General features: G+C 32.5%; 1 protein-coding gene across 2 annotated transcripts in view; it reads left to right on the forward strand.

Annotated features, from left to right (window-relative positions):
• LOC119602724 (protein aubergine) overlaps nt 1-16,031 on the forward strand; it is a 51,288-nt gene extending 35,257 nt beyond the window's left edge. For both annotated transcript variants that reach the window (XM_037954403.1, XM_037954411.1), the window contains 8 exons: nt 7,853-8,066; nt 8,292-8,794; nt 9,548-9,740; nt 9,809-9,936; nt 10,502-10,656; nt 11,377-11,766; nt 11,835-11,945; nt 14,771-16,031. In XM_037954403.1, coding sequence (XP_037810331.1) covers nt 7,853-8,066; nt 8,292-8,794; nt 9,548-9,740; nt 9,809-9,936; nt 10,502-10,656; nt 11,377-11,766; nt 11,835-11,945; nt 14,771-15,671 — 2,595 coding nt within the window. In that variant the 3' untranslated portion in view covers nt 15,672-16,031. The remainder of the gene's footprint in view (nt 1-7,852; nt 8,067-8,291; nt 8,795-9,547; nt 9,741-9,808; nt 9,937-10,501; nt 10,657-11,376; nt 11,767-11,834; nt 11,946-14,770) is intronic.
• Nucleotides 16,032-26,484: the final 10,453 nt, after the last annotated feature.

The following is a 26,484-nucleotide window of genomic DNA, read 5'->3' on the forward strand; positions in this document are numbered from 1 at the left end:
TAATTTTGGCCCGTTTATCATCATTTCCCCCATTTTTAGCCGTTTTGGTCAAACTTTTGCTACGGAACTTTGCTAATAAAAATTTCTTACACTTTAGATAGCTAAATCGAAAATAATTTCGCGTCAGAATATACAAAAATCAGTTTTCAAGAACAAAAGTACCAATTTTCCCAGAATGTTAAATCGAAAATATTTTCGCATTAAAATACATTTTTATGAACAAAAGTACCAATTTTGCCCGATTTTCGTCGTTTTCACCCCCTTCTAGTCCAATTTTCGGAAAGTAATATAGCCTATTGACGCTTCCAGACATACATATATCTTTCTATGTTCCAAATTTGAAGAAAATCGGTTCATCCGTTTAGGCGTGATTGACGCACAAACAAACAAATAAACAAACTTACAAAGAAATTTATAATATATATTAGGATTAATAAAAGCCACTCCAATTGCCAATCGTAAAGAGAAATCCTCTTCAGTTTGCACGTGAACACATGGTTATAAAAAGCTATATCAACATCTTGTTTTTTCGGATGAAAAAATGTTTAATTTAGAAAGTCCAGATCGATTTAAGCATTATTTTTATGATTTTTGAAAGGAAGAGCTCTACCTGAGTCGTTTGCATAGCTGTTGAGGATGTGGGATGTAGTGGGGGGCAATTTCATGTGAGCTTAAATTTTTTTCATCTAGTAAGAATTGTAATAATTTTAATGCCATACTTTTTTCACATTTCGGATATCTTTGAACCATTGCGTGGACATTTCAAAAATATAATGCCCCGATCCATACCGCCAGGGCTGTAAAAAGTGGATTCGAAGCCAGAATGTAAAAATTTTGGAGTGGCCTCCATAATCTTCTCATCTATTTATTATTGAAAAGGTTTCGGATATTCTTTCTCGTAATGTGTATAAGTCAGGCAGACAGTATGACACAAAAGAAGCCTAAATTGAAGGAACTAAAAAGGTTTGGACCGAAGTTTCCTTGCCATTACTTAAGAATCTTTATAACTCTTTATCACCTCGAATTTTCGGAGTTATATCAAGTAACGGCGGATATGTTCCATAGTAAATATTTTCTAAACTCTTGTAAAAATGTTTATAAAAATCAAAAAGTTTCATGATAAATGCAATTTGTTGTTGTTTTTGTCAATTAAAGATGACAAACCTATTCAAATGAGCCAAAAAAAATATTGTTCAAAAACGTAGTATTTTAGAAAAAAAAAAAATTATTAAAAATCAGTTATTAAGTATTGCATTAATGTTTGTCTATCTAGTGAATAAGAATTATTATCGACTTCGAACGAAGAAGGTCTTGTTTAAGGTATTTTTAGACTACAATACTGAGTATTAATACTTGTCAAAAATGTTTGTATCATAATACAATTTACTAGTCTAAATATAATTTGTAATTTGATTTTCAAAAATATTACTGATTTTTTTGGCATACGGTCGGTATTCATAAATTTTTTAAAACAATTCAAAAACTTTTTATTTTCAAACGTATTCGGGATGTATTTTATAAATACAATAAAAAACAAACAAAAATTGTAAAATACATTAAAAATAAGAACGAAAAGTGCATAAATAATTGAAAATTGGATAAAAAATATTACAAATATTATAGTGTAAACATAAAATGTATTTTTCGGATTGATTTTTTGAAAATGCGAATTATTTTCATACACTCAGTATTGTAGTCTGAAAATACCTTTAACAAAGTATAACAAGTAGTCCGACTCTTTGACAGCAGTACCTAACTCTAAGCATGTGTTAGTGAAAAAGTACCTAACTCTAAATATGTGTTGGTAACAAAAATGTATATGTGTTGGTGCATTTTGAACACACAGAGTTTTATAAAAAAAATTACAATTTTAAATTTGTTTGAATTTTCAATACCAAAAATTGAAACTCTGTTTGTAAATAAAAAAATGTATATGTGTTGGTGCATTTTGAACACACAGAGTTTTATAAAAAAAATTACAATTTTAAATTTGTTTGAATTTTCAATACCAAAAATTGAAACTCTGTTTGTAAATTAAAATTCAACAACAACAAAAATGAAATGTCAATAAATAGAAAAAAATATTTTTTCCAGTTTAAGAAAATTAAACAATATTTTATGTGAAAAGTGCGATGAATCTATTTTAAAAAATTACAGATTTTTTGTCGATAGCTGAAATTTCGCGTACGATCCTTAAAAGTGGTCGAAAACGGAAGGTAAACTTTTGAGTGTTTTGACAAGTTTAAACCTCTCACAAGAGAGTTGAATTCACACGGAACTCGTAGATGTGAGAGAGTAATTTCCTATATGTGAGAGTCGGACTACTTGTTATACTTTGTTGCTTAAAATATAAAATTAAATTTATTGAAAAAAAAAGAAAAAATTTATTAATTTTTCTAAGAAAAAGAATTTTTTTTTTGAAATGGATTTGCAATTTAAACAATTGGATGGAGGGCTTCCTCCATTAAAAATACCACCAGATAAGAAATCTCCTGTTACGAATGGAAGTAATTTAACAACGACTTCTAATTTAAATTTGCAAATAAATCAGGAAGCTTGTACTAGCCAATATCAAACACAAGAAATGGTAAACGATGGTAAAAATAAAAACATTTCACGATCGTCATCAACATCTTCAATGGATGATAGAGATGAAACCTCGAAAAAGATCTTGAAGAGTACATCAAGATTACCGAAAAAAAAAAGAAAACTAAATTCTCCTATTCAACTAGATCTTTCAGACTTTGAAACTTCTAATACTAATAAGGTTAATAACAACAACCGTTTTAAAATTCTCGGAGAGATTGAAATTGATGCCACGAGTAATAATGACATTCAAAGGACACAAAGGGAGAAAAAGTCAGGGAAACCAATGTATGGAAGTTATTGTCCTCCAATTTTTATTTATAACTTAAATATAAAAACTTTGGTAGAGCAACTAAAAGCGAAAAATGTTGATTTTAAAATCATTAATAAATCAAGATACAAAAGTAAATTATATGTTCGTGATCCAAATGTATATCAAGAAATGATGGCATTATTAAAAGAAAAACTTATTGATTCTTACTCCTTCACTCCTAAAGCGCTTAAGAAAAAAAATATTGTACTTCGTGGTATTTACCATAAGACACAAGTTGAGGATATTAAAAGAGAACTGGATTGTTTTTGGTTACACTGCTTCCCCGTAAAGATGTTAACGATTTAACACACATACGATGTATATTATATCAATCAGTCTCTTGGGAATCACCCAAGGGAAACTCTAAAGAAATACAATGTTGGCGATGTCAACAATGGGGACACTATTCGAAAAATTGTAATAGACCACATGCATGTGTGAAATGCTCTGAAAAACATGGTCCGGGTGAGTGTAAATTAGCTCTTGATGACAATACTAAGCCATTCTGCATTAATTGCAAAAACTCAGGACATCCTGCAAATTGGCGAGGCTGTTCTTACTTTTTACAATATTCTAATCGTAAAAAAGAGTTGGCAAATGTTGCCAAAGAACAAAATTTGTTGGTGTCACAAAATGTCAGTAATGTAATTAATAAGTCAAGTTTAATTACAATTGATAAGTCATTTGCAGAATGTTTTAGCGGTTCACCAAGAGTTAATAATATTTCTAATAAAACTCCACTGATCGAAGAATTTTTGACTATTGCAAGAGAATTATGTAAAGAGGAAACTATATCATTAGAAGATAAGATAAGGAATTTTATTAGTAATTACAAAAACTGTTCAAAAACACAAGCCAAAACTGATTGTTTAAAGCTTCTTAAGGAAATTGAATCTGTATATGGTAAATAGAACAATGGATATTTTAACTTATAACGTTCGTTCACTCGTTAGTTATAGTTAGGGTGATCGACTCGATTTTTCAACCGGTTTTAAAACCGGTTTTTTCTGCTTTACCAGTGTCGGTTTTTTCTTAATGTTGATTTTTCGAATATCGAATAACCCGGTTTTTTCACTTTTTAAAACCGGTTTCGAATACTTTTATTTGCTTTGTATTCAAAGATTATTTAAATGAAATTTTTAAATATTCGAGTCGAGGAACTAGACTATATTTTTCTACAGCTCTTTTGGTTAAACTTTTTTGATTTTCCTAATTAATTAAAAAAAATTATTTGTAAAATGGATAACTGTTTGATAAAATTTAGCAATCTTAAGATTATATTCCAATTACAATAATTAATTTACGGCTGAAATTTTATGGAAGTGTTGGAATGCCTATGCAAATTTCCTAAACAGGGCTTTTAAAATAAGCTAGGATTACATAGTACCTTATGTTTAACAGAAGTGTCCCACTTTTTTCCTAATTTTTTATATTAAAGAAATAATGTAAATCAGACGACTAGATCTAAAGTTATAATCTTTTAAACTGTTAAAAATCATTTCGGGCCATGTTTTATTAATCAAATTTAAACATAATCAAATTAAAATATATTTTTTTAATTGTAATGAAAAACCGGTTAACCGGTTTTTTTTAAATGTCAACTATTCGAACTATTCGAAAACCGGTTTTTGGAAAATGTCGAATAATCGATCACCCTAGTTATAGTAGAAGAATAGATTTAATTAATACTTTGAAATGTAATAAGATTGATGTAGCCTTTTTACAGGAAACACGTCTTAGTTCAATACAAACAATTAGTTTGGAAAATTATTCAATTATTAGAGATAATAGCTCCATTGGTGTTGCTATTATTTTGAAGGAAAATTATTCTTTTCGTAGAATATCTATAGATAATTTATCTTTTCCGAATATATTTGCTGAAATTTTTATGGTTATAGACGGTATATCAAAAATGTTCCTTTTAGGTTCTATATATATATACCATGCAATTCTGATTATAATTTAATTTACAACGGATTATCTAATATTAGAAACTTTTTTTCAAAATATGATGGTATTATTTTAGGGGGCGATTTTAATGCGAAACATGGTGCAATGGTATTGCCTTATATGATTGGTTGACCAATTTTTGTTCTGATTTTACAAGGTTTTCTGATTCAGTACCTTCATTTCCCAATGGGAATTCATTTTTGGATCATTTTTTGATAAGTTCAAATTTGATTAATATCTTTAACCCAAATTTTTTAATTAGAACACTTCCAACTTTTTCTGATCATTTTCCCATAAATTTTCAGTTAAAATTTTTAAATTTTGAATTTATTTAAAAACAACCTTGTGTATTTACCTCCTTTAGAAACATTAATTGGAAGTCTTTTAAAGATGAAATTATATCAAAAGTTTCTGCAAATCTTCCACCATCAGATACTAATTTATCAAATTCGGATATCGATAATTTTGTTGAAGAATTCTCTTCATCTATAGGACAAGTTACAAATAGTCATTCTGAGAAAATAGAATTGAAGAATAAACGTAATTATATTTCTGATAAAATAAAAAACTTGTACAGATTAAAATTTTCTTGGCAAAAAGATTTGAAACACCTTTTTAAAAGAACATTAAATAGATCACATCCTGATTATATATTACTATCGAAACAAATTCAATTGATAAAAATTATTATTAAAGAACTGGTTACGTCTTAAAAAAATCATTCCTGGGCCTAGAGCTTATAGGGAAATTTATAATATTTTAGGAACCCAAAAGAAAACCGCATTTTCAAAAATTATAGTAAATGGAGTAGAAATTACAGATAATGCTCAAAAATTATCAAATTTACAAAGCCATATGTCTACAATTTATTCCGGTTCTAAGCCAAACAGGAATGTTTCTGATGTTGAAAATTCTATAAGTTTTCATTTGTCTCAATGCCAAAACCCTATGTTTAAATTTGACGACCAAATTTCCATCATCTAATACGCAGAATAATTCTAAATTAACTAACACTGATCAAATTTTAGGAATATCAAAATCTCTCAATAATAAAAAATCTTCTGGATTAGATGGTATTTCGAACTTTATTATAAAAAAACTCCCACCAATAGCATTTGATTATTTAACAATTATTTTTAATAATTGTATAAACAATGGATACTTTCCTAATAACTGAAAATAGCTAAAATATGTCCAATACAGAAGAAACCTAATAACTATGAACTTAATAATGTTAGACCTATATCTTTGCTATCTAATTCTTATATTCCAAATTATCAATTTGGTTTTAAAAATGTCACTCTACTAATCATGCTCTATTAAAATTCCAAAATGATGTTGTTAAAAATTTAAGGGAAAGAAAATGTACTGTTGCTGTTTCTCTCGATATAGAAAAAGCTTTTGATCATGCTTACCACGATGGAATTATATTTAAAATGATAAACATTGGTTTTGATCCATTTATCATTAAACTAATACAAAACTTTTTTGAAAATAGAAAATTCTGCGTTCAACTACAAAATGAATATTCTGATTTTGGTGATGTTAAATGTGGTGTACCTCAGGGTTCAATTTTAGCTCCTCATCTATATAATATATTTATTAACGATTTCCCACATAAATTTCATAATTCAACTGGTATTTTATATGCTGATGACTCGTTACTCTATACTCACGGTATCTCCCCAAAGGATAGCCTAAGTTCGATATCATTATACCTAAATAAAGTTAATAGCTATTACAAATTTTGGGGAATAAAAATAAATGTGTCCAAAAATCAGGCCATTTGTTTAAGAAATGCATCTGGTAAATGTAGGAATTTTGTTGTTCCTGAAAGTAAACAGCTTAAATTATATTTAGATGGTCACGAAATCCCAATTGTAGATAACCTAAAATATTTGGGCGTTCACTTCAATAAACTTCATAAATTTAATCAACATGCTAGAACATTTCTAAACAAAGCTAGAGGTATAAAAATTTCTTTTGGAAGAATGTTCAATAGTAAATATTTGCCAGAAAAGACCAAATTATTAATTTAAAAAGTATTAGGCCAGTACTGCTTTATGCTTTCTCAATTTGGTTTACAATTTCACCTACTGTAATGAAAGAATTTCAAATTTTTGAGCGCAAAATTCTTAGACTCTGTGTAAACAAATATTTTGATGATAATAAAAGATATTCGAATCAATATATTTATGAATTGGCAAACATTAAACCATTAGCTACATATGCTTTTGGTTTAATGAAAAGTTTTATAGACTCTTTACATCATGTGGATAATGTCTTAATTCAAGATGTCATAAACGATCAGAATGGTTTGAATTGGTTTAATACCTATTACTACTCACCACTAGGTTATTTGGAGCATGCATTAATAATACATTGCCTAAATTTTATATTTCCAAAATTCCAGGGGCATATAGAGGTTGATTTTTTTGTTTTTTTACTACTTTAGCTTTAAGTTTAGTTTTAAGTACACCATTAATTAAATTTTCAAATTATGTTGTGCCGGGAGCAAGCACTACACTACATACATATATATATTATTAATCATTTGCATAAACTGACAAGCTTGTTGCTGTAAACAATATTTAGTATTAAAACAAAACATTATAACTTTAAGTTTTCTTTATATCAGATCTGTTGTAACTTCTATATGTATGAATATTTAAAAGACTCAAATAAACTTAACTTAACTTGTCTATCTAGTATTGTATAAGACATCATGGTATTCATTAAAATTTTAACATAACCAATTAGTCCATTATTTTTTGCAAAAAAATAATTTGAATGTAAACAAAAGAGTGAACCTATTTAAGTGAGCGGGAGTGTATGTATGTATGTATGTTTCAATAGCGCACAAACTTTAATTACATATGTATATAAAGTTTATTTTTTTATATAACCGAGCCATTTTGTTTTATTTATTTCATTATTATTAAATTTATCATATTAATATAATAAATTCGCTTTAAATGCGCTTCATATTATTTTTTAATGTAGGCTCCAGGACCAGGTGGGCTAAGAGAAGCTTTAAGCTCAACTCCTTTTGCTTGGGGAAATCCAAATGTTGGGGGAGCACGGGGCACAAGTAGAGGAGGCGTAGTTATGAGTGCAGCACAACCTACAGCAATAGCGCAACAACGTCCACCAGCGCCAGCAACCCTAGGTCGAGCCACCACTCATCGTGATGTACCAGTTGTTGAATCACAAGGAGGTAAGTCTATATATGAAAATAAATCAGTTTTGTTTGTATGTTTGTTTGACGACTAAACGGCTGAAGCGATTTTCATGAAATTGTTTTCAGTGTCTTTCTATATATTTGGATGAAGTTATAGGTTACCTTAAGTTTTAAATAATATTATTTTATTTATTTCTATTTTAATGAAAAATATAAATGTACATACATATGTAAATATGCATTTCATTGTTGTATTTGCAGCTGTGGGAAAGGAGGACAACCGTGGTGTCGTTCGTGGCAAACGTGTTATTGCCGAGTTAGTTCACTCTCGTCCTCAAGATTTGGCAACAAAGTGCGGTACGGTTGGTGACAAAGTGTCAGTGCAAACGAACTACTTTCGTATACTTAGAAAGCCCAAATGGTCAATTCATCAATATCGTGTTGATTTTAGTCCTGATGTAGATATGATTCGTCTACGTCGAGCTTATTTAGCTCAACATAAAGATCTATTTGGTGGTTACATATTTGATGGAACATTGCTATTTTGTACCAATTTCTTTATGGATCAAGCAGAAAATGGTCAAAAGGAACTTTTAACTAAAAACCGTGAAGGGGAAACAATACAAATAAAAATCAAACATGTCGGTATTGTTGATGTTTCAGATGCCCAACAAATACAAGTTTTGAATTTGATTTTACGTCGGGCTATGGAAGGTCTGCAATTGCAATTAGTTGGCAGAAATTTCTTCGATCCAGTTGCAAAAGTGAGTACAACATACAAATCGTTCATTGACTGACTGCATCAGCGTCCAAATTAAATAAATAACAGATTTTATAATAAATTAGAAAAACTTTTAAATTCAATATTACAGTTTTCATTATTAATTAGTTGACTTTTATTTTTATAATTTTAAGCGGCCAATGAATGTGAGTTAAAGTTGTGTATGGTAATACAGTAATATTTAAACATTAGATCAAAAATATTTTTAGTTTAACTAATCTGATTATTAATGGGATTTAATCTTCAATCAAATCAAAAGATTAAACGTTAATTGAATATGTATGAAGGGTCGTAAAAATAAAAGTTATAGAATAACCGTAACTACAGTATTATTTCTATAATTGCTTTGTGGGGTAGCATAAGCAGACATCATTTGCAGTACTGATTCCAAAAAATGTATGTTAAGGACACTTTTGCAAAGTAAATGTATATTATGTACTAACATAGGTACACGAACAGCAATCTCTATACTCATTATAAAACATAAGATATACATACATATGTATATGTATGTATATTATATGAAATAAAATACCTTTTATTTAAGATACAAATCATCAAATTCTAATGGGTACTTTTAGAGAAAATTTAGTTTTCACCACAAAATAAACTTGTTTCTATTAATTTTTATTATACATGTTTTGGTAACATTTTCTTTTGGCTCTACAACTAAAATATTTAATAAATAAATTTAATAAATACATATTATTATAATTTATATTTATTTCAATTACAGATTAACTTAGATAGTTACAGAATGGAACTTTGGCCAGGTTATCAGACCTCAATTAGACAGCATGAAAGAGACATATTACTATGCGCAGAAATTACCCACAAAGTAATGCGTACACAGACGCTTTACGAAATCCTAACTGAATGTTCAAGAGATTTTCAAGATTTCCAAACAGGTTTTAAACAACAAGTTGTTGGTATGTTTATTAAATAAAATCTAAAAAAAATTACTACGTTTATCGCATAATTTTATTTTTCCAAAAAGGAACTGTTGTTCTTACTGACTACAACAATAAAACATATCGGGTGGATGATGTTGATTTCAAAGCATCGCCAATGTCAAAATTTGGTACCAAGGATGGTGAAATTTCTTATATTGAGTACTATAAAAAGGTTAGTAATTTCTTATTACATTTATAAACAATAAGTCAGGTAATGCAAAGTTTTAAGGTTTTTTGTTCTGAAATTACGGCATATGATCTCTATTTAAGATTTCAATCGTAATTTTGGCTAGTATTTTCAATCGCTGATAGGGAACTGATGATCCATTCATATTCAGTACAATAATATATGTACATCGTTTAAGATGTATACATACATGACACTGATAGCTAAAGGTGACTAAAGCAATGATAAATAAGAATACAACACAGAAACAGCTCTTAAGCTCAAAGTAGAATGAAGTTTAAAATTTCCCCAAGTGGGACTTGAACTCAATCCACAATAAATATTTAATTAATATTATACAAAAAAGTAATAACTTTTTTCTGTATAAATTTGCAATTCACAATCTGTGTTGCATCGTTTTCTATAGTAAAAATTTTTAGAAGTCGTTAGAACGATAAGACACCGATTGTGAATTGAACAAATATATTTATGTTCTTCATAAGTTTTTATTTCTATTACTGTTTTTCAATATGAAACACGATATATAATATTTACTTATGTTCATCTTTAGCGTTATAATCTACATATTCGAGATCAAAATCAACCAATGTTAATTTCTCGTCCCACGGAGAAAAATATTCGTGGTGGTCAAAATGAATTTATTATGCTGATACCTGAATTGTGTCGTGCAACAGGAATAACTGATGCTATGCGGAATAATTTCAAGTAAGTTTTGCTGTTAGATGTATATTAGGGGGGTGGAAAATAAGCTTTTCTCTCGGATCAACTTCTAATAGTGAAATTATGTTGTATTTTAACGTCAAATGGAAGACTGTAAAATATTATTCAATTATTTTGAGGGTAAGAGCCCGCGCATCGCCGCCAAAATTTGTAAATGCGTTTATATGGAAAAAATGTCACTTTTTGGAGTTTTTTCACAAAATGAGGCTTTAAGTATTAATTATTGCACCAATTTATAGCAAAATCGTAATGTCTACAAAATTGTCTTTCCAAAAAGATGGAAAAACTCAAAATTGGTTAAAAAAGTTTTGAGTTATTAAAATTTTCCCCTATTTTCGACCCACCCTAATGTATATGTACTTATTGACTAATTTATTGATTGACCCTCTACCTTTCTATAAATTATTATTATATTTCTTTTAGTCCTTCCAAATTTAGAGTAATTGTGTTAATGCATCAAAAGATCGTTTTTTTTATTTTTATATTTTCCTCATTAAAACAAGAATGAGTTTTAGATAAGTTTTGATATAAATAACTATAGGAAATTTGTTTAAATTAATAAATAAATTTGTTTTTTGAAAATAGTCTTATATGGGTCAAAAATTAACCGAGCATAGAGTGTTTACACTATACACTGGTATTTTTGAAGTATTTCATAATATTTTTTTATTGTTTTCATTGAGTTTAAAAATTATTTTTTTAAAGATTAATGAGAGCTATGGGCGATTATACCCGATTAAATCCTGATCGTCGCATGGAACGCTTGCGAACATTCAATAAACGACTTCACAGCTCAAAAGCTAGTATGGATGTATTCTCTTTGTGGAATATGAAGCTTGACACAAATTTGGTGGAAGTTCCTGGCCGTATATTACCAAGTCAAAGAATAGTTTTTGGCAATCAAAAGAAAGTTACTTGTAACAGAAACGTAGACTGGACACGTGAATTCCGAGATTCTTCCATGTATTCTCAGGTCGACATAAGACGATGGTATGTAGTTGTGCCACGTCGTAACTTGCGAGAAGTTCAAGATTTTGTAAGAATGTGCATTCGAGCTGCAGGTTCAATGAAAATGCACATATCTGAACCGAGATAGTAAGTATAAATTGTTTAAATTATATTGAAAAATACCAAGATACAAACTTTTATTCTATCTATACTAGCGAGGAAATGCCTGATGATCGTAATGGTTCCTATTCTCAAGCAATTGATAAAACGACAGCTCAAGATCCACAAATATTGATGCTTGTTCTTGTTAATAATAATGAGGAGAAGTAAGTAGACTTCTTATTACCTTAACACAAGCCATACTTCATCACCTGAAACGCAAACGGTCCATTTTTAAATACGCCATTGTCAACTATCATAAAAAATGATAGGTTTCATTATTAAACAATTTGTTTATTTACTACAAATAAATCGCGTTTTTAGTTTTTTGCTTCTCCTGAAAAATTTTTAAAATGTTAACGTTTACGTTCTAGGTGACGATATGTATGTATTAGGGTGATCTACTCGGTTTTTCAACCGGTTTTAAAACCTGGACTCCAAAAAATATTGGAGTCCAGGAACTAGAGTATATTTTTCTAACACACCTATTATTAAACTTTTTGATTTTACTAATTAATTAACAAATTTTATTTGTAAAATTTATTCGAATAACTGTTTGATAAAATTTTAACATTCTTAAGAGTATATTACAATTAATATAGTTAATTTGTGGCTAAAATACTATGGAAGTGTTGGAATGCCTATAAAAATTGTCTAAACAGAGATTTTATAACAAGCTACGATTACATAGTTCCTTATGTTTAACAGATTTGTCCCACTTTTTTTACATTAAAGAAATAATGTAAATTAGATGACTAGACCTAAAGTTATAATCTTTTATACCGGTGGAGCTCAAACATGTATACTACCATACAAGAATGATAAACTAAAGATTACGCCTTGCGCATGATTTACCGTTATATGACGTAGTTGTTCCCTTTTGAAGGTTTCCAGATATGTTTCATGTGTAAAAATAGTTGGTAACCCTACAATTTAATTTACTTTGACATTTTAGAAAAAAATATTACATCGGTTCATGAAAAAAATAAAGACTTTCGCCTTAAATTTACTCATACATAACATTGAAAATATAAAATGATAAAGAAGTGTATTAAAGTGCGGTAAAAAGATCCAGAACATTGATAAACGAAAACTAAATTTTGAGGAAAAAACATAAACATGGAGTGAACTGTGGGCAAATGTAATCAAAATTAATATTCCAAAAAACGAGTGAGAAATTATGAAAAAAAAAATTATATTGTGCCTTTTCATACCCTACACCACTTTAGTGGGGAGGGTATATTGGGTTTGTGCTGATGTTCGTAACATACAAAAATATTCGTCCTAGCCCACCTTAAAGTATACCAATCGGCTTAGAATCGTTTTCTGAGTCGATTAAGCTATGTCCGTCCGTCCGTCTGGCTGGCTATCCATGTAAACCTTGTGCGTAAGGTACAGGTCGCAATTTTCAAGATAATTGGATGAAATTTGGCACGCACGTTTTATACAGATATACCGATAAAATACGGCACAACTAAGTTTTATAGAAGTCTTGATGACCCTGCCAAATTTCATAAAGATCGGGCCACATTTGACCCTAGCTCTCATACAAAGTCCCCTTCAGAAAATTACTTGAATGTCCCAAATTAACTTATAAACACAAATATCGCGATGAAATTCAGCACAATAAAATATTATCTAAATATAAATATATTCACAAAATTTTATCGGGCTTGGTCCATATTTGCCCCTAGCCCCCATATAAAGCCTCTTTCAGAAAATTAGTTTTTCATCCGTAAATTGCTTAAATGTATCGGAACAAGGGAATATTGAAGATATATGCTTTATTATGAAAAATAAATCACATTTAATATTCATAACTGGTGTAGGGTATCATATGGTCGGCCACGCCCGACTATACTTTCTTACTTGTTTTTGTATATATTTTTGTTACTTTTTAGTATTTAAAAGATTGTTAAATATTTTTTATAACAGAAGTTTCAATAAATTAATAAATTTATCAAAAGAATGGTTACTATCCATTAATTTTTAAATAAAAATAATAAATAGTCCCACTGTTATATTTATAGTTGAAAATTATTAACCAACATTAACAGATTGTATGACGTCAGAGGTCCTATATGCGCAGAAAGTTTTAATTATGTTCGCCTGACCACGTAATCTTTAGTTAATCATTCTTGCTACCATAGACCACCATAGTTTTATTTGCGTTGTTAAAGCAGCAGAGAACAGAATTCAACTCAAAAATTAAATCTCAATATTAAACTTCTCTGTTTTAAACTGTTAAAAATAAGTTCGGGCCATGTTTTATTAATCAAATTTAAACATAAACGTTATTTTTTTCAAATTAAAATAGATTTTGTTATTTATAATGAAAAACCGGTTAACCGTCTTTTTCTGAAAAATGTCAACCGGTTTTTTTCAAATGTCAACTATTCGAAAACCGGTTTTTGGAAAATGTCGAATAATCGATCACCCTAGAATGTATGTATGTACATTAGGGTATGACTTATTTTGGGCGGCAAAATACCATAGCACTGCCTTAAAGCTAATACTGTCCTGATAATATAAGGCTATTTTTTAAGTCAATTCGGTGAAAAAACTTCCCGCACCGAAAGCAATTTCTAAAATGCTTTCGTTCGTCATTTTTCAAAAATTATTTTAATAATTTTCATATAAAAGTATACTATTTTCTATAACATGCAATATTATCGTGATTTGTTAAAATTTCCATAACAAGGATATAATGGACAATGTTCTCTTTAAGATGATGTAATAAAAATGCAAAAATATTTATTTTTTTCATGTAGAAAAAGTAAAATTTATACAAAACTTCATCGCCTATGGTGCGGGAACTTTTTTCACGATCGCGAAAAAATAATATCATATTCCTTAACATCTGTTCACGCCCTACAAGCTCTTGCTGTAGTATTTTTAATAGTTGCAAAAATTCCAAAAAGTCATAACCCTAATATACATATGTATTTACTTACTTATAAATATTTCCTTTTTTCGACACTTGTTTTGAAAGGTATTCTTGCATCAAGAAGAAATGCTGCGTAGATAGACCGGTGCCATCACAAGTTTGTACACTAAGAACGATCGCTCCAAGAGGTGATAAAGCTGCTGGACTTATGTCGATTGCAACGAAAATTGTCATTCAAATGAACGCAAAGCTAATGGGAGCTCCATGGATGATTGATATTCCATTGACTGGACTAATGACTGTGGGCTTCGATGTTTGTCATTCGGCAAAGGAGAAAAATAAATCCTACGGCGCTCTTGTGGCAACGATGGATATAAAACAATCAACTAAATATTTCTCATCCGTTACCCAGCACATGAAAGGTCAGGAGCTTTCCAACGAAATCAGTGTCAAAATGACTTGTGCACTGAAGGCGTATCGTGCTACACATGGAACGCTTCCGGAACGTATTTTATTCTACCGTGACGGTGTAGGTGATGGCCAACTTCATCAGGTTTTCAGTACAGAGGTGAAATTTCTCAAAAATAAATTAGACGAAATTTATAAATCTGCTGGCATTGAAAAAGGCTGTCGCCTTGCATTCATTATCGTGTCAAAGCGTATAAATTCGCGGTATTTTGTAAACAGTCAAAATCCACCACCCGGTACTGTAGTCGACGATATAATAACATTGCCAGAACGCTATGATTTCTTCTTAGTATCGCAGTCGGTGCGACAAGGCACAGTTTCGCCCACCAGTTACAACGTCATATACGATAATATGGGAATGGATCCTGACAAAATTCAAATTTTAACTTATAAAATGACTCATTTATATTATAATTGGTCGGGTGCATTACGCGTTCCAGCGGTTTGTCAATATGCACATAAATTGGCTTTCCTTGTAGCAGAGAGCATTCATCGTGCTCCAAATAATGTGTTGGAAAACCAACTGTACTTTCTGTAAACATCAGAAAGAACAATTTTATTTTAATTATTAAGCTTTTTACCAATAGAATTTAAAAAATTCGTTAAAAGTTGTTAAAACCTTATTTTATAACTGACAAAATTTTTTTATTGGTTTTATAACCACGTCACGTTTTTATTAACGTGATATCAAACATTGTTTTTACTACTATTACATTATTTTCATTTTAAATTGGATTGAATTATTTTTACATTGAACTTTTTCCATTTTTCTTATTTTTTTGTACGAATAATTATTATTACTTATTTACTTTTCTATTATCTTAATGTTATGCATTTGATGTGAATTATATTGCATTTTTTTGTTTCGAGAACAAATAAATAAAAATATTAAAGAAATGATTTAATGTCTTTTTTACAAGATTTTATATATTTTTTTTTGTTAGTTTGTGTTCGTCTGTGGCAGATAGCAACGTTTAAATTTACTAATATATTAGTAACCACTTGCAGTAAAATACACATATTTATCAATATACTACTAAAAATATTTTAACATCTTCACATTTTAATATTATTGCTACTGAAAATTGCAACATTACTTTGAAATTTCTAGCAGCTCGCATTCACAGTATTCGTTTTCTGCGTTTGCACAACAATCGAAATATATTTTTTTTGCTATAGTAACGCACACACGTTGTGCTGCTAATTTCTTCCTAGCTGCAGTATATTGTTTGGTTCTGCTACTGCCAGTAGCAAAAGAGCAACTGCCAGTTGCAATTTATTTATTTTTTAAACACTTATTGGTACTACATTTTGAAGGTATTTTCTGTGCAATGTATACAGTGAAAAAACTTGTTAGTAAACAGTATATAATACATACATACATACTGTAACGGTTCACGCGATGTGCCGACCGTGCTCAGGGTTTGGGGTGGTGTTCTTGTCTCCATCAGGATAGGCTAAGAACCGCACATTAACTTAAAAAGGTAGCTATCAATATTAACTAATAAAAATAAAACAAAAAATTGAAATAAAGTGAATTTTAAAAGTCTCGGGAAGATGGTGGTATTTCTTCTCATTCTATACCCTCCCAACCTTTGTATCTTATTAAATCATCCTGATCCCTATAATGATTCCATAACTACATGTTTAACTAACCTTTCGTGGAATAAAAATTAATTTAAATTGTCATATTAAAGTCTAATAATTAAACAAATTTATTATTAATATATAAAATAAACATGTTTATAAACTTCATATTTAACATTAATAAAAATTATTGGTTAATTTTTGTTGTGTAGTGTAATTTGTTTGTTTTATTTTTAAGTATTCTAAATTGAAATATTTAACAAAGAAAAATTTGAAGTTTACTTTCAAATGTTGTTGTTAACATAATATTGATACGATATTATGTTAAAAACATAATTGTTTTAACATTAACAAAAACCCAGAGAATTTAAATGAACAGTAAACACAATTTAAAACTTACCAAACATAATCCAACGATGACAACAGGCCTGATGTGATGCTGAATTTGGGTTGTTTATTATTTAATTTGGAATTTTAAATTCTCATATTTTTATAGATTGTTAATGTATGTATTTTAGTGTATATGTGTGTAGGGTATATTAAGTTAGTGTATAAGTGTTATTACAAGTTAATTTAAGTTAGAAATAAGTTTAATTTTATATACAATTAAGTTAATTAGATTTAAATTAGTTAAAAATTTGAAATTAGGTTAAAATTAAGTTAAATTGTTATCAAAATTTAGATAAAATTTAAGAAAATTGAGTTTTAAGGTAGAAAAGTTTAAGTAATTTAATAAAATTTAGGTTTAAGATAGTTACCCTTCGCCAAGGGTAACTATCTTATCGTGATGCGAGGGCTTAAGTACACATCGTGACTATAACTTACTGTGACTAATGCTTCGGTATCCAGCCACAGGAAGTTATGGTTTCAAAGAAGTGTATAACTAAAGGTTACTCATCTTATCAAGATAGTAAGAGTGGTATGTGTCTGTCAATCCTACTTCCTTCTATCATGACATATATATGCACTTTTAAGGTCAAGGTGAGTGGTAGCAGTGCCGAGGGCCTGGATGGCTAGCCAGTGCATAAAGAGGCTAGTTGCTAACAGCTCCATGTAAATGTTGAAATATTCAATTAAATACTTTTGTTAAAATAACTTTATAAATTATTATTCTAGTTGTCTTTGAATTTTATATTTTTCAAAAAGAAAATTTTATTATTCGTTTTGTTAGTTGTATTAAAATCGTTTTATAAAATAAAACTCTAATTCTTTATCTCCATATTTTACCCTAACAAATTTGAATATTTATCTGGTTATGGGCCCAGACATGGCTGAGCAAATGTTTTCTGTAAATTTGTTTGAGGGTCGGAATTTTGATAATTGGAGATTTAGATTAGAAACAGTTTTGGATGAGCATGGATTGCTGAATTTAGTTCTACAAGATGTTGAAGAACTGGTAGCTCAAGACGCCAATGCTGCCAAGGTGGAAGAACTAAGGAAGAACGATAAGAAGGCAAAATCAATAATCATCAGAAGAATTGCAGATTCACATTTAGAATATGTAAAGGATTGCAGCAGTTCCTATGAAGCACTACAGGCACTTACAAACGTGTTTGCAAAGAAAAGTATTTCAAATCAACTGTTTTTGAGAAAGAAGCTGCTGACAATGAAATGTGAAGAAAATGAAAATTTAAGCGGATTTTTCCTCAAATTTGACAGTTGGAAAAGCTTGACATAATTTGTCATCTGCTCATCACACTACCGGAAGCTTATAACAACGTGGTTACAGCTATTGAAACCCTGAACCCAAACAATCTGGAATTGGATTTCGTTAAAAATCGATTACTAGAAGAAGAACGAAAACGTGAACCTGTAAGTAATAATGATTCAGCTGAAAATGTGGCAATGAAAGCAACATTTTAATTTAAATGTCATTACTGTGGAAAAGTTGGGCATAAGAAGAAAAATTGCTTCAAATGGAAAAGAGAACAATCCGGTAAAAATGAATCTAATAAGAAGGCGAATTTTACTAATTCGGAAATAAGTTTTATTGCGAATGCAGAATGCCTCAATGTTGAGTCCAACAATTGTATGAAATGGGTAATAGACTCCGGCGCCAGCGACCACATGTCGAATAATGAACAATGCTCTGAAGATTTACTTGTACTCAAGAATCCGGTTGTTATTGGTGTTGCTAAAGATGGTGTTTCTATTCAAGCTAATAAAATTGGAACAGTTAGAGGTTTCGTAAATTTAAAAGGAAAAACTTTAAGAATTGAAATTAAAAACGTTTTATTCTGCAAAGATTTAAAATGTAATTTATTTTCCGTTCGGCGTATTGAGGAAGCAGGTATGAAGGTTTTATTCCAAAACAAAATAGTTCAAATATTGAAAGGAGAGTCTCTATTGCTTGAAGCTGAAAGAAAAAGCAACCTTTATGAATTTAGTGTAAAGTTTTACCAAAATACACATGCTAATATTGCTAATGATCAAGACATCCCCAATTTATGGCATCATCGCCTAAGCCACTTGAATTTTACTGATATGAAGAAGCTTAATTAAATTGCTGATAAAATGGATGAATTTGTAGGTGAAAAATCTTTTTGCGAATCATGCGTTTGCGGAAAACAAACGCGGAAACCTTTTAAAGTGAACAATAAAATTAAAACAACGAGAATTCTGCAACTAATACATAGTGATGTTTGCGGTCCGATGAACGTAACGTCTTGGGATGGCAAAAGGTACATGGTAACTTTTATAGATGATTTTTCTCATTTTACGTCCGTTTACATGATGTCAAAGAAATCAGAAGTATTCAATTACTTTAAAATTTTCAAATCTATGGTTGAAAATTTACATAATTGTAAAATTGCTGCTTTGAGATGCGATAATGGCGGAGAGTACTCATCAGTTGCATTTAAAGAATTTTGCAAATCTTCAGGAATTTCTATTCAATATACAAATCCTTATACTCCCGAACAAAATGGAACATCTGAGAGAATGAACCGTACGTTGATAGAGAAGTCAAGATCGCTACTTCATAATTGTGGTATAGAGAAGAGTCTATGGACAGAAGCTGTTTATTGTGCTAATTATGTGACAAATAGAAGTCCTACCGTTGCTATTTCCTGTAATAAAACTCCAGCTGAAATTTGGTATGGTACTAAACCAAACTTATCACATTTAAGAATTTTTTTTTTTTTTTTTTTTTTTTTTTTTTTTTTTGGCTGCGTAGCATATTCCCATATTCCAAAAAAATAAAACGTAAGAAATTGAATATGAAATCTGATAAGTTTATAATGGTTGGATATAGTGGAAACGGTTACAGATTATGGAATCCGACTAAACGTGAGATAGTATTGTCAAGAGATGTTGTTTTCAATGAAAAGGTATTTGCCAATTCTGTCTTAATAAATGAAAATATTACAAAATCTGTAGAAATGGAATCGTTTCCAAATGAAGTTGAAGAATCTGCCAGCAGTCCTCAATTAGATTATTCTGAAGACAGTGAAGGTGATGATCAATTCGAAGAAGCTTTAGGTCAACAAGAAACAGATACTGAGACTCTTCGTTCCCACGACAATCGGTTCTTCGCACCGGAACGACTCGGAGTTCAACGAACAACGACCAAGGATTGTCAACTCAGCCACACCGACTTTACACGTATGTATTCTCTATTCTTCTTTTTTCTTTTAAGGGGCAGACTATTCCGGCAAATCTGCTCCGTATTCTTTTGGTCCGAGCCGGAGTTGAACAAAATCCAGGACCATGGTACTGCTCTGTTTGCCACGGAGTTCTGCACTCTAACAGACCATCAGTTAGGTGCACCGTTTGCAACGAGTGGGTCCACTTCAGGAAAGATGCCAACCGTAACTGCAGCGGTCTGAATAATCTTGGGGAGTGGAGTGATGGTTTCGTTGCCCCGTGTTGCATTAATAGACAACGCAGCCCTTCACCGTCCTCAACGTCATCAACATCGACGCAATCGAGCACGGCTACACCTCCTCCCCAACAGCATCTAACACAACAGCAACACAGGCCACTACAACACCCACAGCCACAACAACAAATACACTCGCAGCCACTAACACCTCAAATTGCTGCCCATAGACCTGAAGTGTTGACATTAATGCAGTTTAATTGTAACGGCCTCCTTAGTAAGATCACAGAGGTAACTCACTTTATGCAGCATCATAAAGTCCAGATCGCAGCGATCCAAGAAACCAAATTAACGTCCAGCTGCCAATTACAGCGTTGTAATAATTACAACATCTTGCGAATGGATCGCGCAAGGAGCGGTGGTGGAGGCATTGCATTCATCGTACACAACTCTGTGCAGTACAGACTCATTTCGCCTGACCTTAATAGCCCAGATCCAAACATCGAACACCAGGGGATTGCGGTTAAGTCAGGTGCTGCCGAAATTGAGCTGTACAACGTGTACATTCCGCCAGTCAACAGCTTACCTGCAGGTTATCACCCTGACATCAAATTCCTCCTGGAAGGTGATAACCGTGTCGTGATGGGAGACTTCAATGCTCATCACGAGCTCTGGCACTCGAACCTCGGGGATGACCAGAGGGGTATAGCATTTGCGGAACAGATAGACAACTCCACGTTTTGCACAGTGAATGACGATGCCCCCACCAGAATTATGGGTAGTTGCACGAGCTCGCCAGATATAACAATTTGTAGTGCTGGTCTCTTAAACTATACGTCCTGGCAACCTATAGTTTCGCTGTCATCAGACCATCTACCCATAATAATAAAGCTTGACAAACCGACGGACTTTATAGTCTCTGAACGCCGGACTTATAAAAATCAAAAAAAGGCAGACTGGATAAGCTTCAGAGAGTTTACCAACCGCAAGTTTAGGAATTTACCCCCCCCTTCTGACGTGCGCTCCGCAGAAAGGGAGTTCCGGGAAATCGTCCTTGCTGCCGCTGCTCGTACAATACCTGCTGGTAGAATCCCGCTTATAAGACCAAATTTCCCAGCAACAGCAGCGGAACTAGCAGATGAGCGAGACGAAATCCGAAGAACCAACCCCAGCGATCCCAGAATTCAACAGCTCAACCGGGAGATCAGCAAGTTGGTTAACGACTACAAGCGGGAAAAGTGGGTAAATCACCTAAAAACCTGTAACCTAACCTCCGGAGCCAGCAAACTATGGTCTACTGTCAGATCTCTGTCGAATCCAGCCAAACATGAGGATAGGGTCGCGATATCCTTCAATGGAAATACCGTATCCGACCCTAAGCGCTGCTCGAACTACTTTGCACGTCAATTTATAGAGCACCCCGACAGAGACAAGGCGAAAAGAAGCATCGTAAGGAAGGTACACGATCTTCGAGTCAGTGACAGACCATATGTTTTTACTACGAGCGAGGTTACGAAGGTCATCAGAGATGCTAAGTCATCGAAAGCTATTGGCCCAGACGGTATATCCATGTTGATGCTGAAAAATCTGGATGAACCGGGAGTTGAGTACCTTACAAAAGTCCTCAATTTGTCGATGTCAACCCTTATAATACCCGAGGTCTGGAAATTGGGCAGGGTTGTTCCCTTGCTGAAGCCAGGGAAAAGTGCAAACCAGGGAGAATCTTACAGGCCTATCTCCCTCCTGTCACCAATTGCCAAGACGCTTGAGGCACTACTCCTCCCGGAATTACAACAACACCTACATCCTGCAGATCATCAACATGGATTCCGCCTAAAGCATAGTACGACAACAGCTTTAACCGCCATCACCACACAAGTTTGCCACGGCCTTAATCAGGCCCGACCATGTCAACGAACGGTCCTCGTGGCACTCGACCTATCAAAAGCGTTTGATACGGTCAATCACGCCATTCTCTTCAGAGACATTTTAACATCTGGTCTCTCTGACAACACCAAGAGATGGCTAGTGAACTACATGTGTGGTCGACAGTCATTTGTGGAGTTTAGGAACCAGAGATCTAAATCTCGTAGAATTAAACAGGGAGTACCCCAAGGTGGAGTTCTTTCGCCGATCCTGTTTAATTTCTACATGTCTAAACTCCCAACACCCCCGGACGGCGTCCAAATAATATCTTACGCCGATGACTGCTCGATATTGGCCACGGGCAATAGTATTGATGACCTTTGCGGCTTGATAAACAGTTACCTATGTGATCTTTCCAGCTTCTTCCATTTAAGGAATTTAAAAATATCGCCTACGAAATCCTCAGCAACTCTCTTCACCACCTGGACTAAGGAAGTAGGGCTAGAACTGGATGTGACAGTCGATGGCGAAAAAATTCCGACGGTAAATCACCCCAAAATACTTGGTGTCACATTCGATAGCCTCCTTATGTCCTCAGCGCACACCACTGCAATCTGCAACAAGATGCGAAGTAGAAACAAGGTACTCAAGTCTCTAGCCGGCAGCACTTGGGGAATGGATAAAGAAACCTTGTTGACTACCTACCAAACGATTGGCCGGTCAGTGGTAAACTACGCAGCGCCAGTGTGGACACCTAGAGTTAGCGACACGCAATGGAAGAAGCTTCAAAGCTGTCAAAACGCAGCCCTAAGAACGGTGACAGGCTGCATTCAAATGACATGCGAAGAACATCTGCATGACGAAACGAAGATGCTTTCAGTTAAGGAACATAACATCATGCTGTCAAAGCAGTTCCTACTGGGATGTCATCGGAGGGGCCACCCTAACCACCATCTAACGGAGTTAGAACCCCCCCCGAGGCATGTCAGGAAAGATCTTCGTATGTATGAGAGTGACATCCAAGAACACCTGGATGATATAGAGGACGAAAGCTCATACAGGACAGCTTTGAATACTATCCATCAACAGGCGGTGGAAGACTCCATCAATTCCCACCGAGATAGTATAATACTGGGAGGCCGTCCCCCACCCGTTGCAAACGAGGAACGAAACCTACCACGTCGTACTAGAGTGGTATTGGCACAACTAAGATCCGGATGGTGTACCCGTTTAAACTCGTACTGGTCGAGAATAAACGACACCATTCAAGATCTTTGTCCTGCGTGTGGAACAGGCCCACACAATGTTCAACACCTTTTTAACTGCAGGGCAAATCCAACTCGGTTGGAACCTGAATCCCTTTGGACTCAGCCGTTGGATGCGGCTCGTCTACTGGGTTTAGATCTAACGGAGTTGGATAACCAGAGCGAAGAAGAAGAAGAGTAGGGAATAATGTATAAATATATATACGTGTAATTTCAGGTGTCGCTGCTACAACAACAACAACTGAGACTCTTATTGAGAGCAGTGAAGATGTTGATGAAATTACTGTAGAAAACTCAGAGGCAGAGGATGAAATAATAATTGAAAACTCAGAGGTTGATCAACAGGAACCCCCATTGCGTAGAAGTACTAGAATAAGAAAACCTAAAGTTAATAATTATATGGCCTTAGCTTTAAATGTTGAACAATCTGTGTCTGATATTCCTTCAACATACGAAGATATAGAAAACTGTCATAACTCTAGTGATTGGTACGAAGCTGTCAAAAACGAATTAGATTCATTAGAGAAAAAATAAGACCTGGAATTTAGTTCGACGTCCTGAAGGAAAAAGTATTATTGACAGTAAGTGGGTATTTAAGCGAAAATTAGATGGTAATGGAAATCTTGGTGAATACAAAGCTCGTGTTGTAGCAAAGGGGTTTACTCAACGTCAAGGTTTTGATTTTCAAGAAACCTATTCTCCTGTTGCACGTATTGAAACTTTTCGTATATTACTTGCTGTTGCAAATAAGTTTAAATACCATATTCAACAAATGGATGTTAAGACTGCGTTTCTTAATGGATATCTTCGTGAGGAAATATACATGAAACCACCTAAAGGTCTTAAGTGTGACCAAAATATGGTATGTAAATTAAATCGCTCTTTATACGGATTAAAGCAAGCCCCACGCATGTGGAACGAGACACGTCTTGGGATGGCAAAAGGTACATGGTAACTTTTATAGATGATTTTTCTCATTTTACGTCCGTTTACATGATGTCAAAGAAATCAGAAGTATTCAATTACTTTAAAATTTTCAAATCTATGGTTGAAAATTTACATAATTGTAAAATTGCTGCTTTGAGATGCGATAATGGCGGAGAGTACTCATCAGTTGCATTTAAAGAATTTTGCAAATCTTCAGGAATTTCTATTCAATATACAAATCCTTATACTCCCGAACAAAATGGAACATCTGAGAGAATGAACCGTACGTTGATAGAGAAGTCAAGATCGCTACTTCATAATTGTGGTATAGAGAAGAGTCTATGGACAGAAGCTGTTTATTGTGCTAATTATGTGACAAATAGAAGTCCTACCGTTGCTATTTCCTGTAATAAAACTCCAGCTGAAATTTGGTATGGTACTAAACCAAACTTATCACATTTAAGAATTTTTGGCTGCGTAGCATATTCCCATATTCCAAAAATAAAACGTAAGAAATTGAATATGAAATCTGATAAGTTTATAATGGTTGGATATAGTGGAAACGGTTACAGATTATGGAATCCGACTAAACGTGAGATAGTATTGTCAAGAGATGTTGTTTTCAATGAAAAGGTATTTGCCAATTCTGTCTTAATAAATGAAAATATTACAAAATCTGTAGAAATGGAATCGTTTCCAAATGAAGTTGAAGAATCTGCCAGCAGTCCTCAATTAGATTATTCTGAAGACAGTGAAGGTGATGATCAATTCGAAGAAGCTGTAGGTCAACAAGAAACAGATACTGAGACTCTTATTGAGAGCAGTGAAGATGTTGATGAAATTACTGTAGAAAACTCAGAGGCAGAGGATGAAATAATAATTGAAAACTCAGAGGTTGATCAACAGGAACCCCCATTGCGTAGAAGTACTAGAATAAGAAAACCTAAAGTTAATAATTATATGGCCTTAGCTTTAAATGTTGAACAATCTGTGTCTGATATTCCTTCAACATACGAAGATATAGAAAACTGTCATAACTCTAGTGATTGGTACGAAGCTGTCAAAAACGAATTAGATTCATTAGAGAAAAAATAAGACCTGGAATTTAGTTCGACGTCCTGAAGGAAAAAGTATTATTGACAGTAAGTGGGTATTTAAGCGAAAATTAGATGGTAATGGAAATCTTGGTGAATACAAAGCTCGTGTTGTAGCAAAGGGGTTTACTCAACGTCAAGGTTTTGATTTTCAAGAAACCTATTCTCCTGTTGCACGTATTGAAACTTTTCGTATATTACTTGCTGTTGCAAATAAGTTTAAATACCATATTCAACAAATGGATGTTAAGACTGCGTTTCTTAATGGATATCTTCGTGAGGAAATATACATGAAACCACCTAAAGGTCTTAAGTGTGACCAAAATATGGTATGTAAATTAAATCGCTCTTTATACGGATTAAAGCAAGCCCCACGCATGTGGAACGAGAGATTTAATAATAATATTACAAAATTAAAATTTGAACGGTCCAAAAATGATTATTGTCTGTACATGCGTAAACTCAATAATCATATTGTATATTTACTACTGTATGTAGATGACCTCTTGCTCGTTGGAAACAGCATGAAAGAAATTGAAATAGTTAAAACGTTATTAAAGAAAGAATTTGAAATGAAAGATTTGGGAAATATCGATGTATATTTGGGTGTCAAAGTTATTCGAAATTTTGAAAATTTAGAAATGAAAATTAATCAAAAATCTTTTATAGTCAATTTACTTAAACGTTTTGGAATGGAAAACTGTAATGGTGTTGACACTCCAATGGAAACCAAATTATGCTTGCCTACAGAATCTAATGAACTTACCAAAGAACCATACAAAGAATTAATCG

Source organism: Lucilia sericata, unplaced genomic scaffold, assembly GCF_015586225.1.
Source record: "Lucilia sericata isolate MDLA Ls3-8-SP2 unplaced genomic scaffold, ASM1558622v1 Contig000009F_arrow, whole genome shotgun sequence".
Taxonomy (NCBI): Eukaryota; Metazoa; Arthropoda; class Insecta; order Diptera; family Calliphoridae; genus Lucilia; species Lucilia sericata.